Below are 21,715 nucleotides of genomic sequence, written 5' to 3'. Positions count from 1 at the left end.
AGGGCAAGGGTGCAATGAGAGGTCTTATGGAGTGAGTACCCAGTCAGTGTTCTGGCCAGGTGCACATCCAGTCAAGGCTTAGAGGTCCAAATGGTATCTGACTGGGTAACTCATAGTCCTAGAGCCTGAAGTTCCTCCAGACACCTGCACCAAGACCCTCTCGGAATGGGAATGCTGGTGAGACTCGGTCCACAGCGATTCTTCTGGAAGTCCTCAGGTTCAAAATCCCCTTTGCCCTGTGAAGCTATGCAGATCAGGTCCTTTTGTTTAGCCATGAGTGAGGTTGCCAGGTGGCTTTTCATCTGCTCTGAGCTGCACCATCTTGTATCCCAGGAATGCTTTCATCTTGCCCCTTCCAGTTTCAACGCTGGCTTCACTGGCTATCACCAGGGGTGTTGAATTACTTCTTTCCCCCTGAACAAAGAGCACGTTCAGGCGAAGTTATTGGTCTGGAATGGAGAACTGGTGGACCATTGTAGTTGTGTTATGAACAGCAAGTATTCAGGCGTAATTACAATGATTAGGAATAGAATGCCCAGTAACATATGTCGTTTATAGTAACTATAGCCCAGTTACAAGGGATGGTTTTGTTTCAGCTAATGATGGCTTTGTGATGACAACGTAGACCTTTAGATGGGCTGCTGGAGCCTGGGCAGCAAATGGGAAGGGAGAGGAGAGGAGAGGAGAGGAGAGATGAGGTGACAGCATGCTATGGTCGCAGCATGCCCCTGCTTGCTCTCATTCCTCCCCTCCCAGTATCCACAAGGCTTCCTGCCATCTCCTGGGACGGCCTTTGGCTGGACAGACAATAACAGAGCTGCAGGAGCCTCTGTCCTTGTGTGCACTGGACAGAGTTGCTGGCTCCTGCACGGCCTCACCTGAACAGATACACACTTGGTAACAATGCTTAAGATGAACTGCTATAGAAAACAAATCCGCAGGCAGGAGGTGGGTCTGCTGCACCTCATCTGAGCTGAAAACTCGAAGCAAACCGCCACTGAAGCTGTGTTCTCTAGGACCCAGGCTAGGAAAGTCACGGGGGTGTTGGTGCTTCCCAGGTGAACAATCTCAGAGGTACTAGTCTTCCTCTTAAAGTTCAACCAGTGTGCTTACTCCAGAGAACAGCTCTAAGATCAGAGGAGAAATGCATTCAATTTGATCTGCAATGGTGTCCTTGAAAGGTCTCCCAGCATCCACTGCCACCCTGATGCCTCCGAGATGTCCTGCGCTAGGGCCGGTATGATGAACTCCGGAATCCTAAAGGTCAACGTCGCTCGAGAACTACAGAGTCAGAAAGGTCTCTGGGTACTAAACAAAATCCACCCTTAGAGATAAAGACCAGCAGCATTTGCCCCAGGCTTGACTTTGGAGAGAAATTAGGCTATTCCCCCATTGCCAGTGATTCTGCTTTAATTCCACCCGACAGCCATTTCTGGGATCCACTTCTGCTACACCCTTAACCCTCTGAGAAAACAAAGCCAAACCCAGCTCAAAATCTTGTTCCCCACCCATGCACACACACACACCGCCCTTCAGGTATTCAATTACTGGGATGCCATTTCTCCAGACAACTACACTTTCCATCAATCTCTCTTGCCCCTCCCCCTTGGGGTTATGGGTATTTCCTTTCTGTATTATTACTTCACTCTCTCCATAAACCAGGCCATCGTAGATCATGCTAATGGCATTATAAACTTGGGGAACAGCAAGAAAATATATGGCGCATTACATCTTTGTATTGAGCATCAGGGGTCTGAGAAGGCGGGTATAAATTTGGGGAGTTGTTAGGGCTACCGGGGCCGGCTCCTGTTTAGAATTGATTGGGGTGGGGAGACTGAAGTGGTATTGGGGGAGAAGAAGTGACCTACAAATCATGTTTCCCTTAGCCACTCTAGATCCGCTGTCCCCAAGAGCTTTACATTCTCCCAATTTCACTGTAACAACTACGCGAAACCGAGCTTTCATCTTGCAAATACACCAGGGGCTGTAAATCTGAAAGTCTGTCCCCCAGCCCAGGGCAGCCCCAGGCAGCCCCAGCCCTGAAGGCAGTGTTCTCTCTCCCAGCCCAGGAGCATTCTTTATGTCCTTGTTCAATTATTTAAATACACTACGAAGCCTCTGCCCAAAGGAGTCACTGGCAAGCTGGACCAAGAGGATGGAAAGGCAGCTCTACCGCTTTCTACATTGGTTTTGCGCCCTGCACTCAGCACCCCTACCCTCATTTGTGCGCATTGAAGTGGAGACCACAATATACAAAGGGCCCGACTGTGGACCCGGAGTCATCTGGATCCACCTCCAGAATTTCAAACTATTAAATATTTGCTTGTGCCTCAAGCCACTGTCTCTCCATATCTTTGGTCTATTCTTACAACTGTAAAATGCAGCCACAGGGTGAAACAGCCTCGGAGGGAGACTGCTTCTTACTGCATGCATTCACGTCTCCACATAATCCTGTCAAATACAGGTGTTTTCCATTCCGCAGGCGTTGGCCCCTTTCAAATGACGGTTCAAAGAAACGCCTGCTTTGAAAGAAGAAGGGCAGTGTGTTTTGGAGGGAATCGGTGTGGGGTTAGATAATCATCTGTGGCTGGAAATAAGATGAGCAGGAGAAAATATTGACTCACCATTTGTGAGTGCTGGGGTTACCGCTTATTTGAGTTGTCTTCATTGAAATATCAGGATGATGGCATGAGTTGTGTTACAAAACAAGAGAGCCCATGGGAAGGGATGTGTGATGGGGTAGGGAATGATTGCCAACTGTACCAAGTTAACCACATCAGCTAGAATTGCAACAGTAGCAGAGGATGCCAACCAGATCCAGTATCCAGAGCTGGGAGTGAGCAGGCTGAAAATATCGATGACTAAAATAATAAAACACTTCCCTGTTGATAAATAACCATATTTCCATGTAAAGTCTCCTGTCACCCTTGCTGTTTTATCATTCATTCCGTTGATGGGCAATTTAAATACCACACTTTAAACTAGTTGAGCAGATACTGCGATTTGTTATTGATTTTTGAAAGTTAGTCTGTAAAGAAATAGATTTGATCATGATGTTTGTGTATGTATATGTGTGTGTGTGTGATTATTTTTTGTTCTCCATTGTTTTTGAGAAGATATTGTGATTCCTATTGCAGAGATGGGAAAATTGAGCTGCAAAAAGATTCTATAGGTGAATCTCAGATCATCTATTAGGCTAATGATGGAGCTAGGACCGAAAGGACAGCAAATCCTTCTTCTTCTCCCTATGTCACACTCATGACACCACATGGGTCATTTCTCCTTGCTGAGCTGTTCTCTCATCTTTCCCAGACACCTGATAAGAAGTCTACAATTTGCTTCAATTCTGATGCTATCTACCTGGAGTTGCTGTCAGATCCCACAAGTCAAAGGGCCCAATTCCACACGCTCACCCCCACTTAGGATGCCAGTCACAAGTCACTAGATACGGTCACCTGTATGTCTGACCAACCGGCTGTAACTTGGGCTCCCTAAACCCTTTCCTCACGTGTGATACTTTGTTGCAGTGGGTTATAGCTCTTAGAGATACATCTATTTACATTTCCTGGTTTATTAGAAAGGATACTACCAAGGATGCCGAGGAACTGCTAGTGAAATCTGTGGGGCACAAGGTCTGTGGGAAAGGGGGTGTGGTCTTCATTCCTGCTTCATGGGGATATCCCCTCAGGCCCTTCACCTGCTCACCACCTAGGAAGTTCCAGGAATTCTTTCATGTGAGGTTTATTTATTTATTTATTTATTTATTTATTTATTTATTTGTGTGTGTGCATGCACATACACATACATGTGTGCACATGGCAGAGGAGGCAGAAAGTGGGCTTCAGATCCTTTGAAGGTGGAGTTACCCAGGTTTAAGAGCTACCTGTTGTGGGAACTCGGAACCAGACTCCAGTGCTCTGCAAGAGCAGCAAGTTCTTATAACGAGTCAGCATCTCCTGCGCTTCTTGGGTGGGGTTCCTACGGCAGTCCCTTTAGGCCGACATGACTGTTTGACTCCTCTTGAAGTGCAGCCAGCATGCTTACTCCACAGAGCAGTCATAAGATCAGAGGAGAAGTGCATTCTATTTGATCAGCAATGTTGTACTTGAACGGTTCTCCCACTATCCACATCCACCCTGGCCACTGGTACTGAACCCAAGCTTTAGTTCCTCTCTCTTCTGCAGCATTGGGGAAGATCCTCTCATCCCACACTGGGCTAGCAAATAATCCCCATCCTCAGATGAGCTCTCCACTGGCTTAAACTCAGATATGGTTGAAATGGGCTTATCAAGGACAACAGAAAGTTCCTGTCACCATAATCATTCAGGAAACTCCAAAGGTTTTAGAAGCTCTGTGCCAGGAATCAGGGCCAAAGCCCAAATACGTACTTTATATTATTCCTTAATATCCAGGGCCATAAAAATCATCTAGTCTGGGCTGGAGAGATGGCTCAGAGGTTAAGAGCATTGCCTGCTCTTCCAAAGGTCCTGAGTTCAATTCCCAGCAACCACATGGTGGCTCACAACCATCTGTAATGGGGTCTGGTGCCCTCTTCTGGCCTGCAGGCATATACACAGACAGAATATTGTATACAAAATAAATAAATAAATAGCTATTTTTTAAAAATCATCTAGTCCACACTGGGTCTTCATTTTATGGGTTTGGCCCTGTGGTTGCCTAGTGGCTCTTAGAGCAAGTGGCAATGTAACTTCAGAATGTTACTTCTCCTGACAGAGGACCAAATAGATGCAGTGGGGTACAGGGATGGGACCACTAAGACTCCCTGTAAGAGGATGTCGTGGTTTTCATCTCTTTAGAGCCTCAGAATCTCCTGTAAGGGGAGAAGCAAGACTATGGTGTGTCCTTGCCACCGCTCCTCTTGCCACCCTGAGACTTTGCTGCCCCTTTGTGTTGTAGGTTTGTTGGTTGGTATTAGTGGTAGTAAAATATACAAATAAAAGCAATGCCATTCTAACCCATTTCAAGGTTCCAGGGTCTTTCCTACCAGAATAGAACAGTCTCAGAGAGAGGATTTCCAGTAGGAGAGCCATGGACAGAGGATGTGCCTCCCTACCTGTTTCTCCCATGCTTGAGGCAGTTGAAGGTACTGAGATGAATCAGGTCCAGCAAGAGACATGAAGTCTAGAAGGCTTGGAAATGCTGCTGAGAACCGATGCTATAATTCTGGAAAAGGCAGAGAGATGGGAGTGGGCTAGACCGGTCTTATGGACAGGAGGTAGAAACTGGAAACAGAAGGGGGACCTACTCCAACTTGAGCTGAGGGAGGCAAGGGAAGAGGAAACACTTGCTGGATGCTTATTCTCTCTGAGTCAGCCACCTTGCAAGTATGTTCTTTAGAACATACACTTGGAAGAAGATTGCTCATCCCCGAAGTTAAGCCAGCCAATGACGAATGTACCCTTATTAATTCTGAAACCAGCAGAAGCAAACGTGGACTCCATAACTTAATTCCCACCATCCCTCTCTAGCTGAGGGACTCCAAATGTCTATGACTAAGGTGTCAGAGTTCCTAAGCCCCTGGGCTGGGAAACAGGGCTTCAGACTCAAGTCCTGGGGGGAGTGTGGCACTTTCTCTGACATTTCCCATTGAGCTTTGAGTCTGTAGGTGGTTTTGCACCTGGCATCCTAGCAGGCAGCAGGGCAGTCTGGGATGATGGGTGGGAGGAAGGACAGGGTGCTGGAGATGGCCTCTTCATGCCTTGTTGCCTAGGGGAAAATTGCCATTTTACATTTCAATTAAGCAGGGGCACTGGGGTCAACCATCAGCACTACTTCGAGGAAGATGTGTCCAGCCCATCCCTGGGCCTCTCCAATTATTATTAATGAACTTCCTCTCAGAACTGCCAACCTTTTTATATGCAAACTAGGCCTTTATGGGGCCATTGCTAATCAGGACTCATTAGAGCACTCCTAACAAGCTTTGGTGAGAATCTTACAGAGGACAAGTGAGAAAGGCTCTAGCTCTTGACATCTCTGGACAGGGCAGACCTCCAGCCCAGCACACGTGGAACTCACGGCTTCAACTGACTGGGAAATTCCATTCCGAGAGGGTCCTGCCCATGGCACCTGATCTTCCACAAGCAGGAGGAAGGATGGGGATGCAAGCAGTCGGCTTCTTCAGCTGTTCCCCCCATCTGCTAACACTGAGTTATTCTTTTTCCTCTCCATGACTCAGTTTCTCCATTAGGAAGGGCTTAGTCAGATTGTTCAGAAGAGTCTGGAATTCCAGGTTTCCTAGGCCTGATCATGGATGGCAACAATTGCTGGGGATGTGGAAGAGAGAGGTGCCAGTACTCCCTGGCTCTCTCACCACATGCATCTCAGGTCCAGCTCCCTGGGGGGAAGGCAGTCCTAGCCTCAAGCAGAGGTGGCTCTGCAGTACCCGAGGACTGGCTCGTGACTCCCCAGCATCATGGAACTGCTGCCCATAGTCCTGCAGCCCCCACGCACCTCCCTATTCAGCCCAAGCATCAACCTCTTCATGGAACCATCCCTCTTGCCTATGTATGCCACACTGGCATCTTGTCAGAGCATGGGGGATCAGATAGATAGATAGATGCAGGGGGTGTGCAGGAATGGAGCCATCAAGACTCTTTGTGAGGGGAATCTCCTAGTTCCCAGATACCCACCTCTTCAAAACTTTGAAATTTCCTGTAGGAGGAAGATCAAGGTCCTTGCCTCCACTCCTCCCCTGCTGCCCTGAGACCTCACCACTTCTTTATGTTTTAGGAGAGTTTGGGTTGGTTGATCTTAATGGTTGTGAAATATATAATGAAAACAACACTGTTCTCACATATTTCGAGAGTTCAGCTGAGTGCATATACACTGTGTATAACCAGCCTCGCAGGCCCCAGCTAAGCGTTCCCCTGGAGCAACAGCCCATCTCCTACACTTGTCCATCACCATTGGCCGTTCTGTCTTAGAATATCTACTCTAGCTGCCCTGTGCACATGGAATCATGGAGACTTTGTCACTGTGGGGCCAGCTTATTTCACATGGCCAGTGTTCTCAGTGTATATACGGTTGTGTGGGTCAGAATTATCACACTAAGGCCATATACTTCTCCATTGTGTATGTATGACTTATATATATTTTTAAAATTCTTTCATCCATTCATCTATGGACACGTACGGTGTCTCTGCCTCTCAGCTGTTGTGGCTGATGCTACTGTGAATGTGGCCTACAGGGATCTCTTTAAGTCCCTATTTTCAGTGATCTGGGGGACACCTAAGGGATGGAATTATCCCGTGTGCTGTTCTCTTTTGATCTGTTCTCAAATGGACAAGTCCTATCCAGTATCCAATAGAACAATATCCAAGTCCTATCTGAGGGACAAAAGGATGCTGAAGCTCAGCGCAGGGGTATGCTAGGGTGGATCAGAAACTCAGTGTTATCCTAGTGAAGCTCTCAGTGACATAGGGAGCCAGCGGCTCATTTGCTTTGAGAAACAGCCTCCAGTTACCTATAAGACACCTCTAATACGCCTCCCCCATGGTTTCTTTAATCAATATCACCGCGTGAAGACCTGTACTGGGGAGAGGAACAGCAGCCTCAGCTGAGACTCAGCAGTGAGACTGTGTATGAGCATCCCCAGGAAGGGCATGGGTGCTGTGCTTTCTACAGTCAGCTTGTTCAAAGGTCATCTGGTGTGACAGTGCCCAGAGAGAGGGTGGAACCTGGGGGGATGGTGGTACTTCCTGGCATAAAGCCCAGAGTACCCATCCCATCTTCAGACTCCATTATCCTCCAAGCCCGTTCTGGCCTCTCAAGTTAGTGGTGATTGTTTTAAAAGAAAGGGACCTGGTGATTCATTTCTTCCCTGGCAAAGCCCCTCTGTGCTTGCGTGGTTAACAGTGCTATTGCAGGCATCAAAGATCAGCACTGTGTATCTGCTCTGGGGGGCATTTCCTCAGTGCCAACCATCCCCAGAGCTTAGTCAGAAACTTCTAGAATGAGGAGCCCACCAAATTCTATTCCAGAGAATCGCCTAATGCCACTCAGCCCACATACTAGAGGCCCCCTTGGTTTCCCCAGCTGTGTTCCAGATTTGAGTTCTATGGGCCGAGCTGAGACCCAGGCTGTTGCCTCCGTGTGTAGCTTTCCATATGGTCCATCTGTCCTAACTCCTGGCTGCCTGGAACTTGGCAGGCAAAGATGCCATGAGTCCCCCAGAGGAGCAGGATGCCCAGGCAGCAGGGTCAGTCTCTGCCATGGAAGGAAAGGAATTAGTGGGGGGGACCACAGGCCTGCTAGAGATCTGGGGTATAAACTGGTACTAAAATTAGCATGAACTGGCCAAGGATAGACTCCATCAGGAGTGGCCTTAAAATGGTAACACTAAGATTTGAGATTTCTTATCCTTACTCCTTCCCTGCAGTCTGAGGATGGGCATGCAATCCTCCGGGGACAGGCCATAGCGAAGACCAACATCTATGTAATATTTGTAGCAAGTCACTGTCTTTTTGGTTCCCCACATGCCCAAACTGAGCCATGCCCTGTGCCCTCAGGACTGCCCCCAGCTGCTGCGAGTGGACAAGATCCTGGTACCAGTAGAGGTGATCAAGCCCATCACCCTGAAGGCCAAGAACCTCCCACAGCCTCAGTCGGGACAGCGGGGCTACGAGTGCATCTTGAACATCCAGGACACCGAGCAGCGGGTCCCCGCCCTGCGCTTCAACAGCTCCAGTGTGCAGTGCCAGAACACCTCTGTGAGTCACCCGGCTGGCCCCGTTACTATGGGCCTCCGTGAGCCCCATCAGCTCAGCCCTGCTGGGCTTGCTACCCTGTAGGTCCCTGGGCTCCCTACTCACCTGAATCCTTCCCCTGCTCCTGCTCTCTTTGTCCAGTCCAGTCCCTGAGCCCGTGGTAGAATGGGTTCTAGAGCCACCAAAAAGTCTACCAGTTGAAGGCTCTGATTGCAGCCTTGGTGTGATGAGGGTCACCTACACAAGATTTAGTGTCGGGGCCCGTGTAGGGTTCCAGAGCCCTGTCTAAGGGCAGGTGTAACTACAGAAAGCTGAACTTCCTCCTTCTCAAAGTCTGCTCTAGAAGACTTAGGCCCTTCCTTCTTACCCAGCCTGACCTGAGTGTTTCATTGGAGCCCACAGAAGCCCACCATTGCCTTTAAAGTTACAGAAAAGCTGTGCCTTAGCAGAGAACACACGAAGTGTCACCATGGAGCATTACTGACGGGGTGGGAGTCGACTTGGGTCAGCTGGCCCCTGCCCAGAGTTTACAAGCTCCATAATTAAGATCAAGTTCTGCCAGTGAGGGTCAGTAGTCCCCAGGCTGCCAGCAACTGCCCACTAGACCCCTAAGGAGCTCGGTGTTCCTGACGATGTACCCCTTTTCTCCCAGCCTATCCCTTTCCTTCTCATGTTGCCCTCCAGTCTTGACGCTGCTCCCTTCTCTTCACCCTGAGAGCAGCTAATGTTTGTTTACGGACTTACAGATTTACAGGGCTCACCAACAATGAAAAGCTGTGCAGTTCTTCACTGTACAGAAGAAAAGATAGAAGGCAGATATGGTGGCTTATTCGTACAGTCTCGGTGTTTGGGAGGTTGGTGCAGGAGGATCACCACAAGTCTGAGTCTAATGTGGGCAATGGAATGAGACCCTGTCTCAAAAAAAAAGAAAGGAAGGAAGTAAGGAAAGAAAGAAGGAAGGCAGGAGGGAGGGAGGGAGGGAGGGAGGGAGGGAGAGAGAGAGAGAGAGAGAGAGAGAGAGAGAGGAGAGAGAGAGAGAGAAATGAGAGCGAGGCAGAAGAGGAGGAGAGAGAGGGAAAGAACATAAAGGGCCCAGATCGGGAGGCTCAGATCTATGCTTGGAGAGCCGAGATAGATGTAATTTGGGTACCTTCTTTAGGGTTGAAATGTAAGAAGCATGAAATTAGATTTGTGGGCAAGTCTTAGCAGGGCACCTGAGGGCAAATGCAGACGCTGGAGCTGAAACTCCATTTGCTCCGGGCACCCTACCCCTGCTCAAAGGGATTGGCTTAATCAAGGTCACATAGTGTTGACTAGCGGGACTGGCTGGCCTAGGGGTCCCCTCCTGTGTCACGCTACCTTCCAGTCGCTCATCCTGCTGTATTGAGGAGGGAAACACAGTGGCTTTATTTGAGAGTATAATTCAGGGCCTAGAGCATCCCACTCAAAGGGCTACATGGGAACACCCCTACTTTTTCCTGCAGAAAGAAACAGGGTCCAGATAAGCCCACATTCTTGCTCCGTGTCACTCAGCAATGCAGGGGCTGATCTGTCCCCACAGCTCCCTCTCCTGTTTCATCTATGGGCAGCCAGACTAGTTTTCGGATTTCTGCAGTGTCCTAAACCTGCAAGCACAGGAGATATTAACTAGTTCCTCACAACCTCCAAGGTCAAGCAAGTCAGCTCAAGGGTTTGGCTCAAGTAATTCTCCCCTGGGATAAGAAGGCGGTAGTGGGGAGGGGTATCCAGGATCCCCCACTGGACTCTGCAGATACAGTGAAATTTCAGACCTTGGGGAAAACCTCTTGTCTTTCTGGGAGAAGCTGCTGCAGGGCGTGGGAAAATGTCTGCAGTGAGGAGGAATCAGTCTATGACCTTGGTAATAGAAAGAGGATCACAATGTCATAAGATGCTCCTGGGACCCCCATGCTTAGCCTAACCTGATCCCATAAGCCCCCTATAAACTTTCCTTCATGCCATGGAGACTAACTGACCTTCCAAGAAGCTGATTTAGACCAGCTGCTCATTCTCCTCAGTGATGAATCAGAAGCAGCCTGGATTGCCATGTCCTCAGCCACCATAGTGTAAGGGCCACTTGCCAGTGAGCCCTTGGTAGTCACAGGAGACTCTGGAGATGAGGGTGACACTAGAATTACCCAAGAAAATGGACACAGAGGGCCAGGCCAGAATTGTCCCTTCTTGTTTAGGCACTTGGTGCTAGCACCCAATCAGCATGAGCGGGGACAGGGCAGGATAGGTATCTGTCTCATCTGATTCTGAGTTCGGGGTTTAAGGTCTCAAAAGTGACACAGCTCCCCATGGGAACCCTCTCATCTGGAAAAACCAGTTCTTCAAGCCCCATGGTTACCTATGCTTCTGCTGCAGGCCCAGGCCTCTACGCTCTAGAGTGCTAGGTCCCAGGCACTTCAAGGTCTACTTCTGGAAGATGTGGAGCCTTGTGACTTGCTGGATCCAGAAGCCAAAGTTCTGACCAGCCACCAAGGACAGTTCTGGGCCCTTTAGGAGTTTCAGAGGTTCCCATTGCTCTGTCCTCAGCCAGGCCCCGTTCTAACTAGCTCTGGGGCCTTGGGGCTCTCACAGAACCTCAGACAGCTCTGCCCATGTGACCTTTTTCACTTAACAACTCTAGTGATAGGAGAGTTTTAAGTCTCCCAAGGCACTGAGACAGCAAGAGGTATAACTTCAAAATAGATTCAAGAGGAATCCCCTGTCCCAACTAGACCCCCTGGGGCCGCACCCTTCAGGAGGGCTCAGCCTGACTTTCTCCAGGAGCCCCTATTTGGGGAAGACTGAGAGGTGGTGTCAGGCAGATCCCAGAGTAATGTGGATCTCAGCCAGGATGCCAAGTAGCCTGCTTAATTTGGGCAAACCCTACTCCCAGAGTTACAGAAGCAGAGCTGGCTTCTGATCAACAGAGGGGAATCCGATCAATCTTCTGCATTCTGTTAATAACAGAGGGGACTCTGAAACCAAAAAGTTGAGCAAACCCCAGTCATGGAACTATTATATTCCAAGCTTTGTGCTGTCCCTGAAACCACCTGTGATGGGCAAATTCCGGGCAGTGTGTAGAAGGGATTGTTTGTCGTGATCTCTTAAGTAACCTGGGATGGGGAAAGGAAGTGAGTCCAGTTGACAGATCAGTGACAAAGGTGTCAGAGAAGAGCAGAGAAAGAGGGGGACTCTGAAAAACAAGCCCGCCCAAGTGGGCATGCCTTTGGCCTCAGTATGCAGATGGGATCACTTCCAGACCCACTATTTAGAGACATGCCTGATGCCAGTGGCTCTAGCTCCTGGGGACAGTGGGAGGAACAGGGGGGCTGGTTGCAAGCAGCCACTGAGGGAGCCGCTGTGGGGATGCTTGGCCTACTTTAGACCAAGGCTCCAGGAAAATGTCAAGTGCTGCTAATAATAGAGCCTGCCACCTCCTCTCAGGCTGGCGGTCACGAGCATGAGTGGGCTGCAAAGGGCACCGGCCCACTGCAGTGCTGGTTGAAGAGGGAAAGAGGCCATGAAGCTGGCCAGAGCCCTGGAAATAGACACAGGGCCCAACCAACTCCTGGTGTGCTCTTGTGTTTTTCTGGGCTTGCTCATTCAAACAGCAGAATTCTCTGGCAGCATCTTGTAGCACTCAGGACAAGGGAGTGCACTCAGAGGCAGGCATAACTCCATGCAGAGGTCTTCTCTGCCTAACAAGGAGAGGAAGCAGGGGTCATGCACCACCAAGGTGATAGAGAAGTCATCGACTAGAGGGATCGCAGTATGCCAGCCTTGATTGAGACACTTAACCTCCTGACCTTCAGGAGCCTGTAACCTCCGGTCCCTGCATTCTGTGTCCTGTGAAGCCCTGAACTTTGCACAGTCAAACTGCCTGCTGATTACAGAGAGCTATATAAATGCTAAGTGGGGCAGAGTGAGGGAAACCAGGGGGATGGGAGCCCATGGTCCAAGCTGCCCAGCTTAGGGACACACGGAGAGCCCCTACTGTGCCCCATGTGCCCCATATAGATGCAGGTCATCTAGAGAGGGCAGATCTCCAGAACACGGTGACTTCCCTAGAGGCTCAGGGCTGGTGGGAGCACCTGGGTTAATGATGTCTGCAGTTTTTCCCAGTTGCAACCTCAGAAAATAGGAGAGAGAAAGGAAAAGCACTGCCCAGCATATTTGATCCCCTATAGCCTCTTGTCTTTTAATTTTCTTCAAAAGGAAAATGTACACAGACATGTGCATGCACCAGAACACATGAGCATCCTCAAATGCATACAGCTCCATATGTACCAAGTGTCTGGCATGCAAACACTCAGTTCATGGCTGCTATTATTATTCTCCATAAACATAAACACAGGCAGCACAAATAGAGCTCCACAGAGCATTCCCAGGTGTATACACGCAGATTAAAACACACACAGTACTCTTTGGGGCTTAGAGCAGGTGACAGACGCTGTGCTCAGAGCTCTGTGTGTATTATCTTCGGGCCACGTGGTAACCATCAAAGGTGTGGGCTGTTTCTTAATTCTCACTTTCCAAATGAGAGACCCAGAACTTGGGTCATTTGCTCATGCTCATGTGCCACTCTGTGTATGTGTGTGTGTGTGTGTGTGTGTGTGTGTGTGTGTGTGAGAGAGAGAGAGAGAGAGAGAGAGAGAGAGAGAGAGAGGAGAGAGAGAGAGAGAACATGTAATCATGCATAGTAAGAATTTTTCGTCTTCTTTCCTGGGCCATTTCAGAACCATCTGGAAAGGGGCCTGAAGATTTCATCAACATCAGGCTAACTCCATTCTAGCCAGGATAGAAGCTGGGCTTCAAGCCTGACTTAGCCACACCAGCACCCTTCCAAACTCCAAGTCTCCGGATGGCCAGTGCTGCCAGTTGTTCAGTTGGTAGACCAAATCAGATAACCACCATTAGTCACCTCACTCACTGAGGTCTCCAGACCTGCAAAGAGGGAGAAGAGGACCAGAAAAGAGCCACTGCTCTCTCTCACATAAAGGAGGGCGAATCCTCCCTCTCCTGGGCAGCCCCTGACTCCCTACTTCTGGCAGGATTCTTAATTTGTGGTCAGTACCAAAACCACAGGAAAACTCTTTCCAAACATTCCCACATCCAGATAGTGGAATTAGCCATTTCAAGGGTAGGGCCCTAGGTTTTGCACATCACTCCTCGTTCTAATGTCCACTCCCAGGGGCTGGAGTGATATAACTTGGGGTGACCCAGTGCTGTGTGAAAAAATTTTCTGGAGAGATAGCAACATACATGTCTCCTTATCCTAGATAGGGACCCCATGACAGACCAACATATGGATACCACTAAAGTCCAATTTGGTGAACCGATGAGTTTTATTGGTGTTACTTACAGAAAGGAGTATGGGGGAGGGGTTACTCCCAGGAGCAGAAATGACTCAAAGGCAGCTGAATCACCAAAGCCCACTCCAGCATGGGTGACAGCTCACAAAGCTGGAATCCTGGAGCCCACTGCACAGCCTGCAGCTAGCTCAACAGGTTGGAGAGTGTCTTTTCCAGATGTATGAGGCTGGTCTAGATCTCTTCTAGGCAGGTCTGTCAGTCTCTGATTCTTCCAGGCAACTGCTGCTGTCTCAGAGTCTTTGCAGCTTGTCCTGTCTGAGAATCTTCTTTGCAACTTCATTGCTTACTCTGAGAGGGAGGGGCCAAAGGAATCTTGTTAGTTTCAGGTACTTCCTGATGCTGTTTTGAGTTGATTACCTCCCAGATAAAACAGCTTCCCTACAGAAAGCAATGTTCCAACCTCAGGAGAAACTACTAAACAAAACCAAGCCTGACTAATGCATAGCTCAGTCCCTGGGTAGTTGCCTTCCCCCACCTATAATTTTACTTTTCATTGTAACCCATTGTCAACCACAATCAAAAATCATTAAATGGAAAAAATCCCAGAAATAGTTTTAAAATGGAATTGACTCCTCCCCCTTTTTTCCTGCATAGCAGAAATGAGCCGAGTCTTTTTCTCCTGTACCTATCCCATATATGCTACCTAACCATTGGTTACTTAGTAAACAACTTGATTATCATGCTGGTTTTGTTAGCTTATTGAGACAAGGTAGCCTTGGCTGGCCTGAAACCCCCTGTGTATACCAGGCTGGCCTCAAGTTCACAGAGATCCTCCTACTTCTGCCTGGGTTAAAGGCATATATAGGCTACTGTGTAAGCTTTTGGTTACAATGTTAACAGACACAAAATTGCCAGTTTGATAGAGAGGGGGAAAGGGGGAATATGTGTATGACTTTACAGTGTGTTGTAATTGTTCTACTTTTTATTGTATTTTATTTTTTTTATTTTTACTGTGCCTGAATTATGCCTACATCATTGGTATGCATGTGCAACCCTAACCCTAACCCTAAACCCTCAGGTAACTATTGGGGGTTCTTCACTATATTTCTCAGATTTGGGGGTCACAGCCAAACTGAACCAAAACCTCTGCTGTCATTTCTTCAGGACAAGGAGCCTTTGCTTTCTCCTCTGTACCCAGCAGGTGTCAGTCACAGATCTGTGGAGTGAGAGGGTCAACAGTGTGCTGGGAGCATCTCCCTGTGGTTCAGGGAAATGCCAGTGTTTCTGGCTGAGCTGGGTTTTTGATGCTGGGAAGAGGGAAGTTAAAACGTTTGAATGTTAGGATTAAACCTGAAGAGGCCTGACCTCACACACTGCTTGTTACAGAATCCCCAGCACACTCACAGTGTAGTTTATTCTGTAACTCGAGGCATGGGGTAATTCTCTATGCTTTAGAAGCTTCTACAACAAGCGACAGATCTTTTCTTGACCAGTGATAGAGGCTTGGATTCCAGCCCCCAAAATTCTCGCCAGGCCGAGACGTCCAGTATCTGTGGCTGATTTCCCCTCCTGATCATTGGAAGTGCTACAGCCATCTTGGAGAAGGGAAACTTCCTACCATCTCCCTTGAGATCCACCCACACCCACAGAAGTTCAGACCCTCCAACCCTTGACTCTGGGCTGAGAAAGCCCATTGGATTTGCAAGTCTAACTTCTAACCAACAAAATGCCAGTCCTTAGCCCCTCTTGTACAAAAAAGTATGTCACAGTTCCATTCCTCTGTCCTGCCTGCTGTGACAGGGAAGTCTGCTGGTATGATGATGATGATAATAATAATAATAATAATAATGCACCAGGTATTGATTAGCACTGATGCCCATGGCAAGCTGGGTTTCCTCTGCTCACTGCCCTTCTCTTCACTGACCAGTAACTGCAGTGGAAAGCAGAGCGGGGGCCGCCACACACGGAGCCTTCATGCTGTACCTGGCATCTCCGAGTCAGCGTCCTCTTCCCTGCCTTTATCACCTCCATCTGACCATGTACATGTGTCTATACTTAAAAATATACACACATGCACAGTCTTGGCTAGTCCTGAACCCTGTGTGCTCTATGAGGTCCCGGGCTAAGCACTCAGGTCTCCATTGAGATCTCTGTAACTGTTTCTTTTTTCTCTTTCCTCACCCCCTCCCCCAATCTGGTTGCAGTATTCCTATGAAGGGATGGAGATCAACAACCTGCCAGTGGAGCTGACAGTCGTGTGGAATGGGCACTTCAACATTGACAACCCAGCTCAGAATAAAGGTGTGAGGAGGCTAAGGCTGGTAGAGAAGGAATGAGGCGTGGGAGCGGGGCAGGGAGAGAAGGAGAAAGCAGAGCCGCAATGCAGTCTTGGGTCATCATCTCATCCCCACCTCCCAGCACCCGCCAATCTCCCTTGGGCTTTGAGTCTTTCCTTCACAGACTTAACTCTTCTCCATTCGTGTTTCCCTGTCATTCTGGACCCAGGGCTCTGTGCTGTGGTGGCTCCCAGGGGTGGGACAGAGGGACAGGAGCTTGATGGAAGGATGGCTGTAGTCTCCCTGTAGCCATTCTCAGCCCCTCCCCATCCCAGTGTGCCTCTTGTCCCTGTCTTCCACAGTTTACCTCTACAAGTGCGGGGCCATGCGTGAGAGCTGTGGGTTGTGCCTCAAAGCTGACCCAGATTTTGAGTGTGGCTGGTGCCAGAGCCCAGGCCAGTGCACCCTGCGCCAGCACTGCCCTGCCCACGAGAGCCGGTGGCTGGAACTGTCAGGAGCCAACAGCAAATGCACCAACCCTCGGATCACAGAGGTAAGCCGTTGCCAGGCCTGTAGCTCACTCCAGACTGCCAAGCCACTCTGTAGAGGGCTAGGAACCAGGGCTTTAGAGACAATGCCTGGCTATGGTATTGATCAACCCTTTTGGTCACCAGTAGACTTGGGTGCTCTGACTGGCTGGGCATTTCTTATATTTTTTATAGATTCTATGGATGCTTAGGCTTGGTTCAGAGAACTTTCTATCACCTAGGGGACAGAAAGGGACTCCAACCCTGTTGGGGGTCTTACTGCCCCTCCCTCTGTGTACAGAGACCTCAGTGACAAGGCTGTGGAGCTTTATCAACAATGGCTTCACTAGAAGTTGGTCACTAGAAGCTTCACTGGAAGCTGCACTGGATCTAGAGGCCAGAGCCCAGCAGAGAGACCTCAGAACTTGCCCTAATAAGACCTAAGCTGTACAATCAGAAATAGATCTGCATAAAGTTCCAGAGTCTAACTGTGGAGAATAGGGGGGAACAGGGAAGAGCAAAGCATTCAGCTGGTGGGGACACAGCAGGGACTGTGCAAGGGCTCTGTCAGCCTCACCTACGCAGTAAGTGCAAGCACCTGCTGTCCCACAGGGGATTTCAGGGATTGGCTTGGAGGCATACTGTCAACCATGTAGGTCCTCAGCGTCTGTAGCACCCCTGGGAAGCTCACCAGCCTCCTTCACATCCTTCCTGTTCATCACTGTTAAAATGCAATACCAAGGGTGTCTAAACAGGGAACTACTGCCCCTGGGGTTTATATTGCATTCCATACTTCTGACTGGGGTGGGTTGGCCTACCTAAGGTATTCTTCCACCAGGCTTGAGAGTCTCTCTCTCTCTCTCTCTCTCTCTCTCTCTCTCTCTGGTTTTTTGTTTTGTTTTGTTTTTCTTTTTTCAAGACAGGGTTTCCCCTGTGTAACAGTCCTAGCTGTCCTGGAACTAGCTCTTGTAGACCAGGCTGGACTAGAACTCACAGGAATTTACCTACCTCTGCCTTCCAAGTGCTGGGATTAAAGGTATGTGCCACCACGGCCCAGCCGTTGATCTCTTCTTAAAAAGGAAGAGAAGTGCAGGTCTCCTTTTGTCTATTCCCCAACATTAGGATTACATCTAATATAATCCTCCCATCACCCCAGGAACAGGGCTTAGCACACAGTAGGTGCTCACTATCTCTTAGCCTTGGAGGATGCTCCTTTTGAGAATGAGGCTGATGGGGAAGAGGGGAAAGAGGAGGAAGTAAGCAGCTGTATATGCATCTGTCAATTGGGAAAACACCCAGCTTTGTTCAGTTTTGCTAATGTCCCCACTCCACGTTGAGCAATGATGACCATGGTCCTAGACTGTGTATATGTTAAGTGCTTTGGAGTCTGCACAGTCCCTTCACACCTCTAGTTAGTAGGCTCATAAGCCCTGTTATATTGGGCTCCTGAGGTTTTATAATCAAGCATCACAAACCACGTAGCTTAAAGTATCACTATCCTGGAGGTAGGAGTTCAAGATCAGGGCATTGGTAGGATTGGCTGCTTCCAAAGGAGGAACTAGTTAGATGTCAACTGTGCCCCCCCCCCAATCTTTCTCTCTATGCATGTCTCCACATGTCCTGGTGCTCCCTCCCTTCCTCCCTCCCTTCCTCCCTCCCTCTCTCCCTCCCTTCCTCCCTCCCTCCCCCCTCTCTATCTCTCTTTCTTTTTAAATAGCACAATGATCACACTGGGTTAAAGTCTATACTAATGACCTCCTTTATGCTTAATGGTCTCTGTAAAGACTTATCACTGCCTAAAATTACATTCTGAGGCACTGGGATATTGTGGTTTGAATATGAAATGTCTTTCACAGGCTCCTGTGTTTGGACACTTGGTCCCCAGGTGGTGGTTATGTTTTAGGAGACTGTAAACCTTTTAGGAAGTGGAACCAAGCTGGGGGACATGGGTCCCTAGAGGATAAGTATTGAGACTTAGAGCCCATCTTCCTTCTGAATTCTCTGCTTCATGGACAATACCGTGCCATAAGCAGCTGCCACATGCTCCTGCTACCAGAGATCAAGCCCTCTGCAATGCCTTCCCCATCACGATAGATATAACCACTGTAACCACCAGCCAGAATCCATCATTTTCCCCTGTAAATTGCTTCATACAGGTAACAAGAAAAGTAACTAAGTCATAAGATTAATTAGGACCTCCACCTATGAATGGAGGGAGGAGCATAGTTAGGACCTCCACCTATGCATGGAGGGAGGAGCACCGTTAGGACCTCCACTTATGAAGTGGCAGGGGTGGGGTGGTGAACACAGTTCTACCCTTCACACCTGTTATCTTCCTCTACCAGATAGAGTAGTGTCAGGGCCACAGTAGCTAGAGTATAAAGAAAGCAGTGTTGCCTCCCAAATCCCGATTCCCAGATTCACATTCTCCTTCACACAGTGATAGGACATAAACTCCTTACAAACTGTGCCACTGTGGTAGGTCTGAGCAGAAACAGTATTGACTACTATGAAAAAACCCCCTCAGCCACCTCAGGGTGGCCTTCCAAATGTATCCCTCACCTGAGACCCTTCATCTTCGGCGTTCCTGGTGATGGTAATCTCAAAACTGGGACCTCCCTGAGCCCCCACTTCACTCTGTTGTCTATGGTGGTTTCTGGGCTGGAGAACTGGGCAGGGGGCAGACAAATGCCCTCCAACCCACTTTCCCACATTCCTACCTCTCTCTCCCAGCCCTTTCCCAACCCTGCACATCCTCTGTGAAGTCACTGCCCTCATGCTGCTACCAGCTACACATCCCTGGGCCTGTGGCACATGGCGGCTCACAATGCACTGAAACCTATCAGCTATATTTGCTTTCTCCTTGGACTGATTCCAAGAAAATCATAGGAAGAGGTGACAAACTAAACAGTCACCCTAGGGTAGGGGCGACTCACCGCCCTCCAGGGGACCATGGACTGGTCCAAAGATAACCCCTCTTACAGGATGGCAAGCTAGGGCTGGAACTTCATGCTGGCACCCCCACCAAGTGCTGGGGAGGCACTGGGGACTCGCCATCTGGGCAAGCATTGGGGGGAAACCTAAGCACTCTCTCCCAGCCTTCCACACATCTGTCCATCTCACCCGAGCAGAAATGGGCCCATTTCTCCACGGAAGCTGTTTTCTACTGTGATGGGAACATGTTCATATAAACTCTCACAGCACAAGCAAGCTTGCTCACAAATGTATGTGTCCATAAAGGGATATGTAAGAGGAAGGAAGTTGCTGGTCTTTGGTTAATGAACAGTCTCCCCCTAGAAGAGCTGCCACTAGGGCAGCCCAGTCTAGTGCCTTTGGTTCTTCCAACTTTACCAGCCATCCAGGAAGGCGCCCCATTTGTAACCCTTACAGAATGGGGTAGTGGAACATTCTAAAAAAAAAACCTAGAGACTCTTGCCACTCAGATTCTTCCTCGGGGACCTCACTTCAGGTGTAGCGCTCTGAGAACCAGGAGCAGAAGAAGGCCTTACTGTGGGAAGTGACAACCAGATGTCATCCACTGTCCACAGTCAGTACCACAAAGTAAGCCAGGTCCTAGCTGACAGCTTCCTACCTTCTAATTATGAGCGTTAACATCCACGGTGACATCTCTGGAGGAAAGGACAGTCACTCTGACCAGTGTAAAGTCTGAATTCAAACCTCTGCCATGGCAACCAAGCCAACAAGGAAGGTATATAAATGGTATTGCCAAATGCTCTGAAGAGAGATTAGCGGGTTGTCTTCCCTGCAACAGCATGCTGCCGCAGACTAGAAAGGTGGGCAGGGGCAACTGGAGACAACGCTGGCTCTTGGAGACTTAAGGTCAAAGGAGAAGCTGGGTGGAAGAATGGGAAACTCAACCTGAATAGTGATTATCACAGAAGGAGTTTGACAGGTGCCTTGGACTTTCAGTGAAGAGAAGCAACCTGTGATTATGCAGACTAGACATTTGGTGTTGGAAGTGGGTGGGATGGTCCTAGGTACAAGTGGTTCCTGGCAGATAAGAGGGTATTGTATTGCATGCCAGAAGTCCATCCTGATTTTCTCTAGAGTGTGTAGTAACACTGCAGTCATATTCTCTTCTTCTATGAGATAGGAATATAGACCAGAGGCTTTGAACATGGCCCTCAGGGCCGCAGAGAAACACAGACCTCTTTACCCAAGGATACCACCCATTGACAGCCACATGCCTTCTAGACCTGCTGAAGAAGTATGCACAGAAGCATAAAGGGCCATGCCCCGATCTGCAGCAAGTAGGCAGTGATGCTTCTTGGGGCCTGAAAGATCACCTCTCTTCCTCTCTGCAGATCATCCCAGTGACGGGCCCTCGGGAAGGGGGCACCAAGGTCACCATCCGAGGGGAGAACCTGGGCCTGGAATTCCGGGACATTGCTTCCCATGTCAAGGTGGCTGGTGTGGAGTGCACCCCCTTGGTGGATGGCTACATCCCTGCAGAACAGTAAGTGAGAGCCTCCTGGGATGTGGAGGCAACCAAAGGGGAAGGGGGAATGTGGTAGCACAGGCTTGAGATGCCCTTTAGCCACAAGCACAATACTTGGGACCAGAAGTGTTTTGGATTGAGGATTTTTTTCCTTCAGACTTTAGAATGTTTGCATATACATAATGAGATATCCTAGGGATGGGCCCTAAGTCTAACAATATTCATTTGTGTCTCATATACACCTTATATACATAGCCCAAAGGTGACTTTATAGAGTATTTTAAATAATCACCAAATAAAGTTCCTTGATATAAAATTTTCCATTGGTGGTGTCATATCAAGGCTCAAATGTTTCAGATTTGGGACTTGCAGAGTAAGAGCTGATTGATTAATGGCAAACTCAGAG

General features: G+C 48.9%; 1 protein-coding gene across 1 annotated transcript in view; it reads left to right on the top strand.

Annotated features, from left to right (window-relative positions):
- Plxna4 (plexin A4) overlaps positions 1 to 21,715 on the top strand; it is a 446,194-nt gene that overhangs the window by 361,141 nt on the left and 63,338 nt on the right. The window contains exons 10-13 of the mRNA XM_038319125.1: positions 8,529 to 8,729; positions 16,252 to 16,348; positions 16,686 to 16,876; positions 21,176 to 21,327. Of these exons, the coding sequence (XP_038175053.1) occupies positions 8,529 to 8,729; positions 16,252 to 16,348; positions 16,686 to 16,876; positions 21,176 to 21,327 (641 nt within the window). The remainder of the gene's footprint in view (positions 1 to 8,528; positions 8,730 to 16,251; positions 16,349 to 16,685; positions 16,877 to 21,175; positions 21,328 to 21,715) is intronic.

The sequence above is a fragment of the Arvicola amphibius genome, chromosome 2 (genome assembly GCF_903992535.2).
Source record: "Arvicola amphibius chromosome 2, mArvAmp1.2, whole genome shotgun sequence".
Taxonomy (NCBI): Eukaryota; Metazoa; Chordata; class Mammalia; order Rodentia; family Cricetidae; genus Arvicola; species Arvicola amphibius.
Note: the sequence above shows the minus strand (reverse complement) of the source record. Positions and strands in the feature narration are given on the sequence as shown.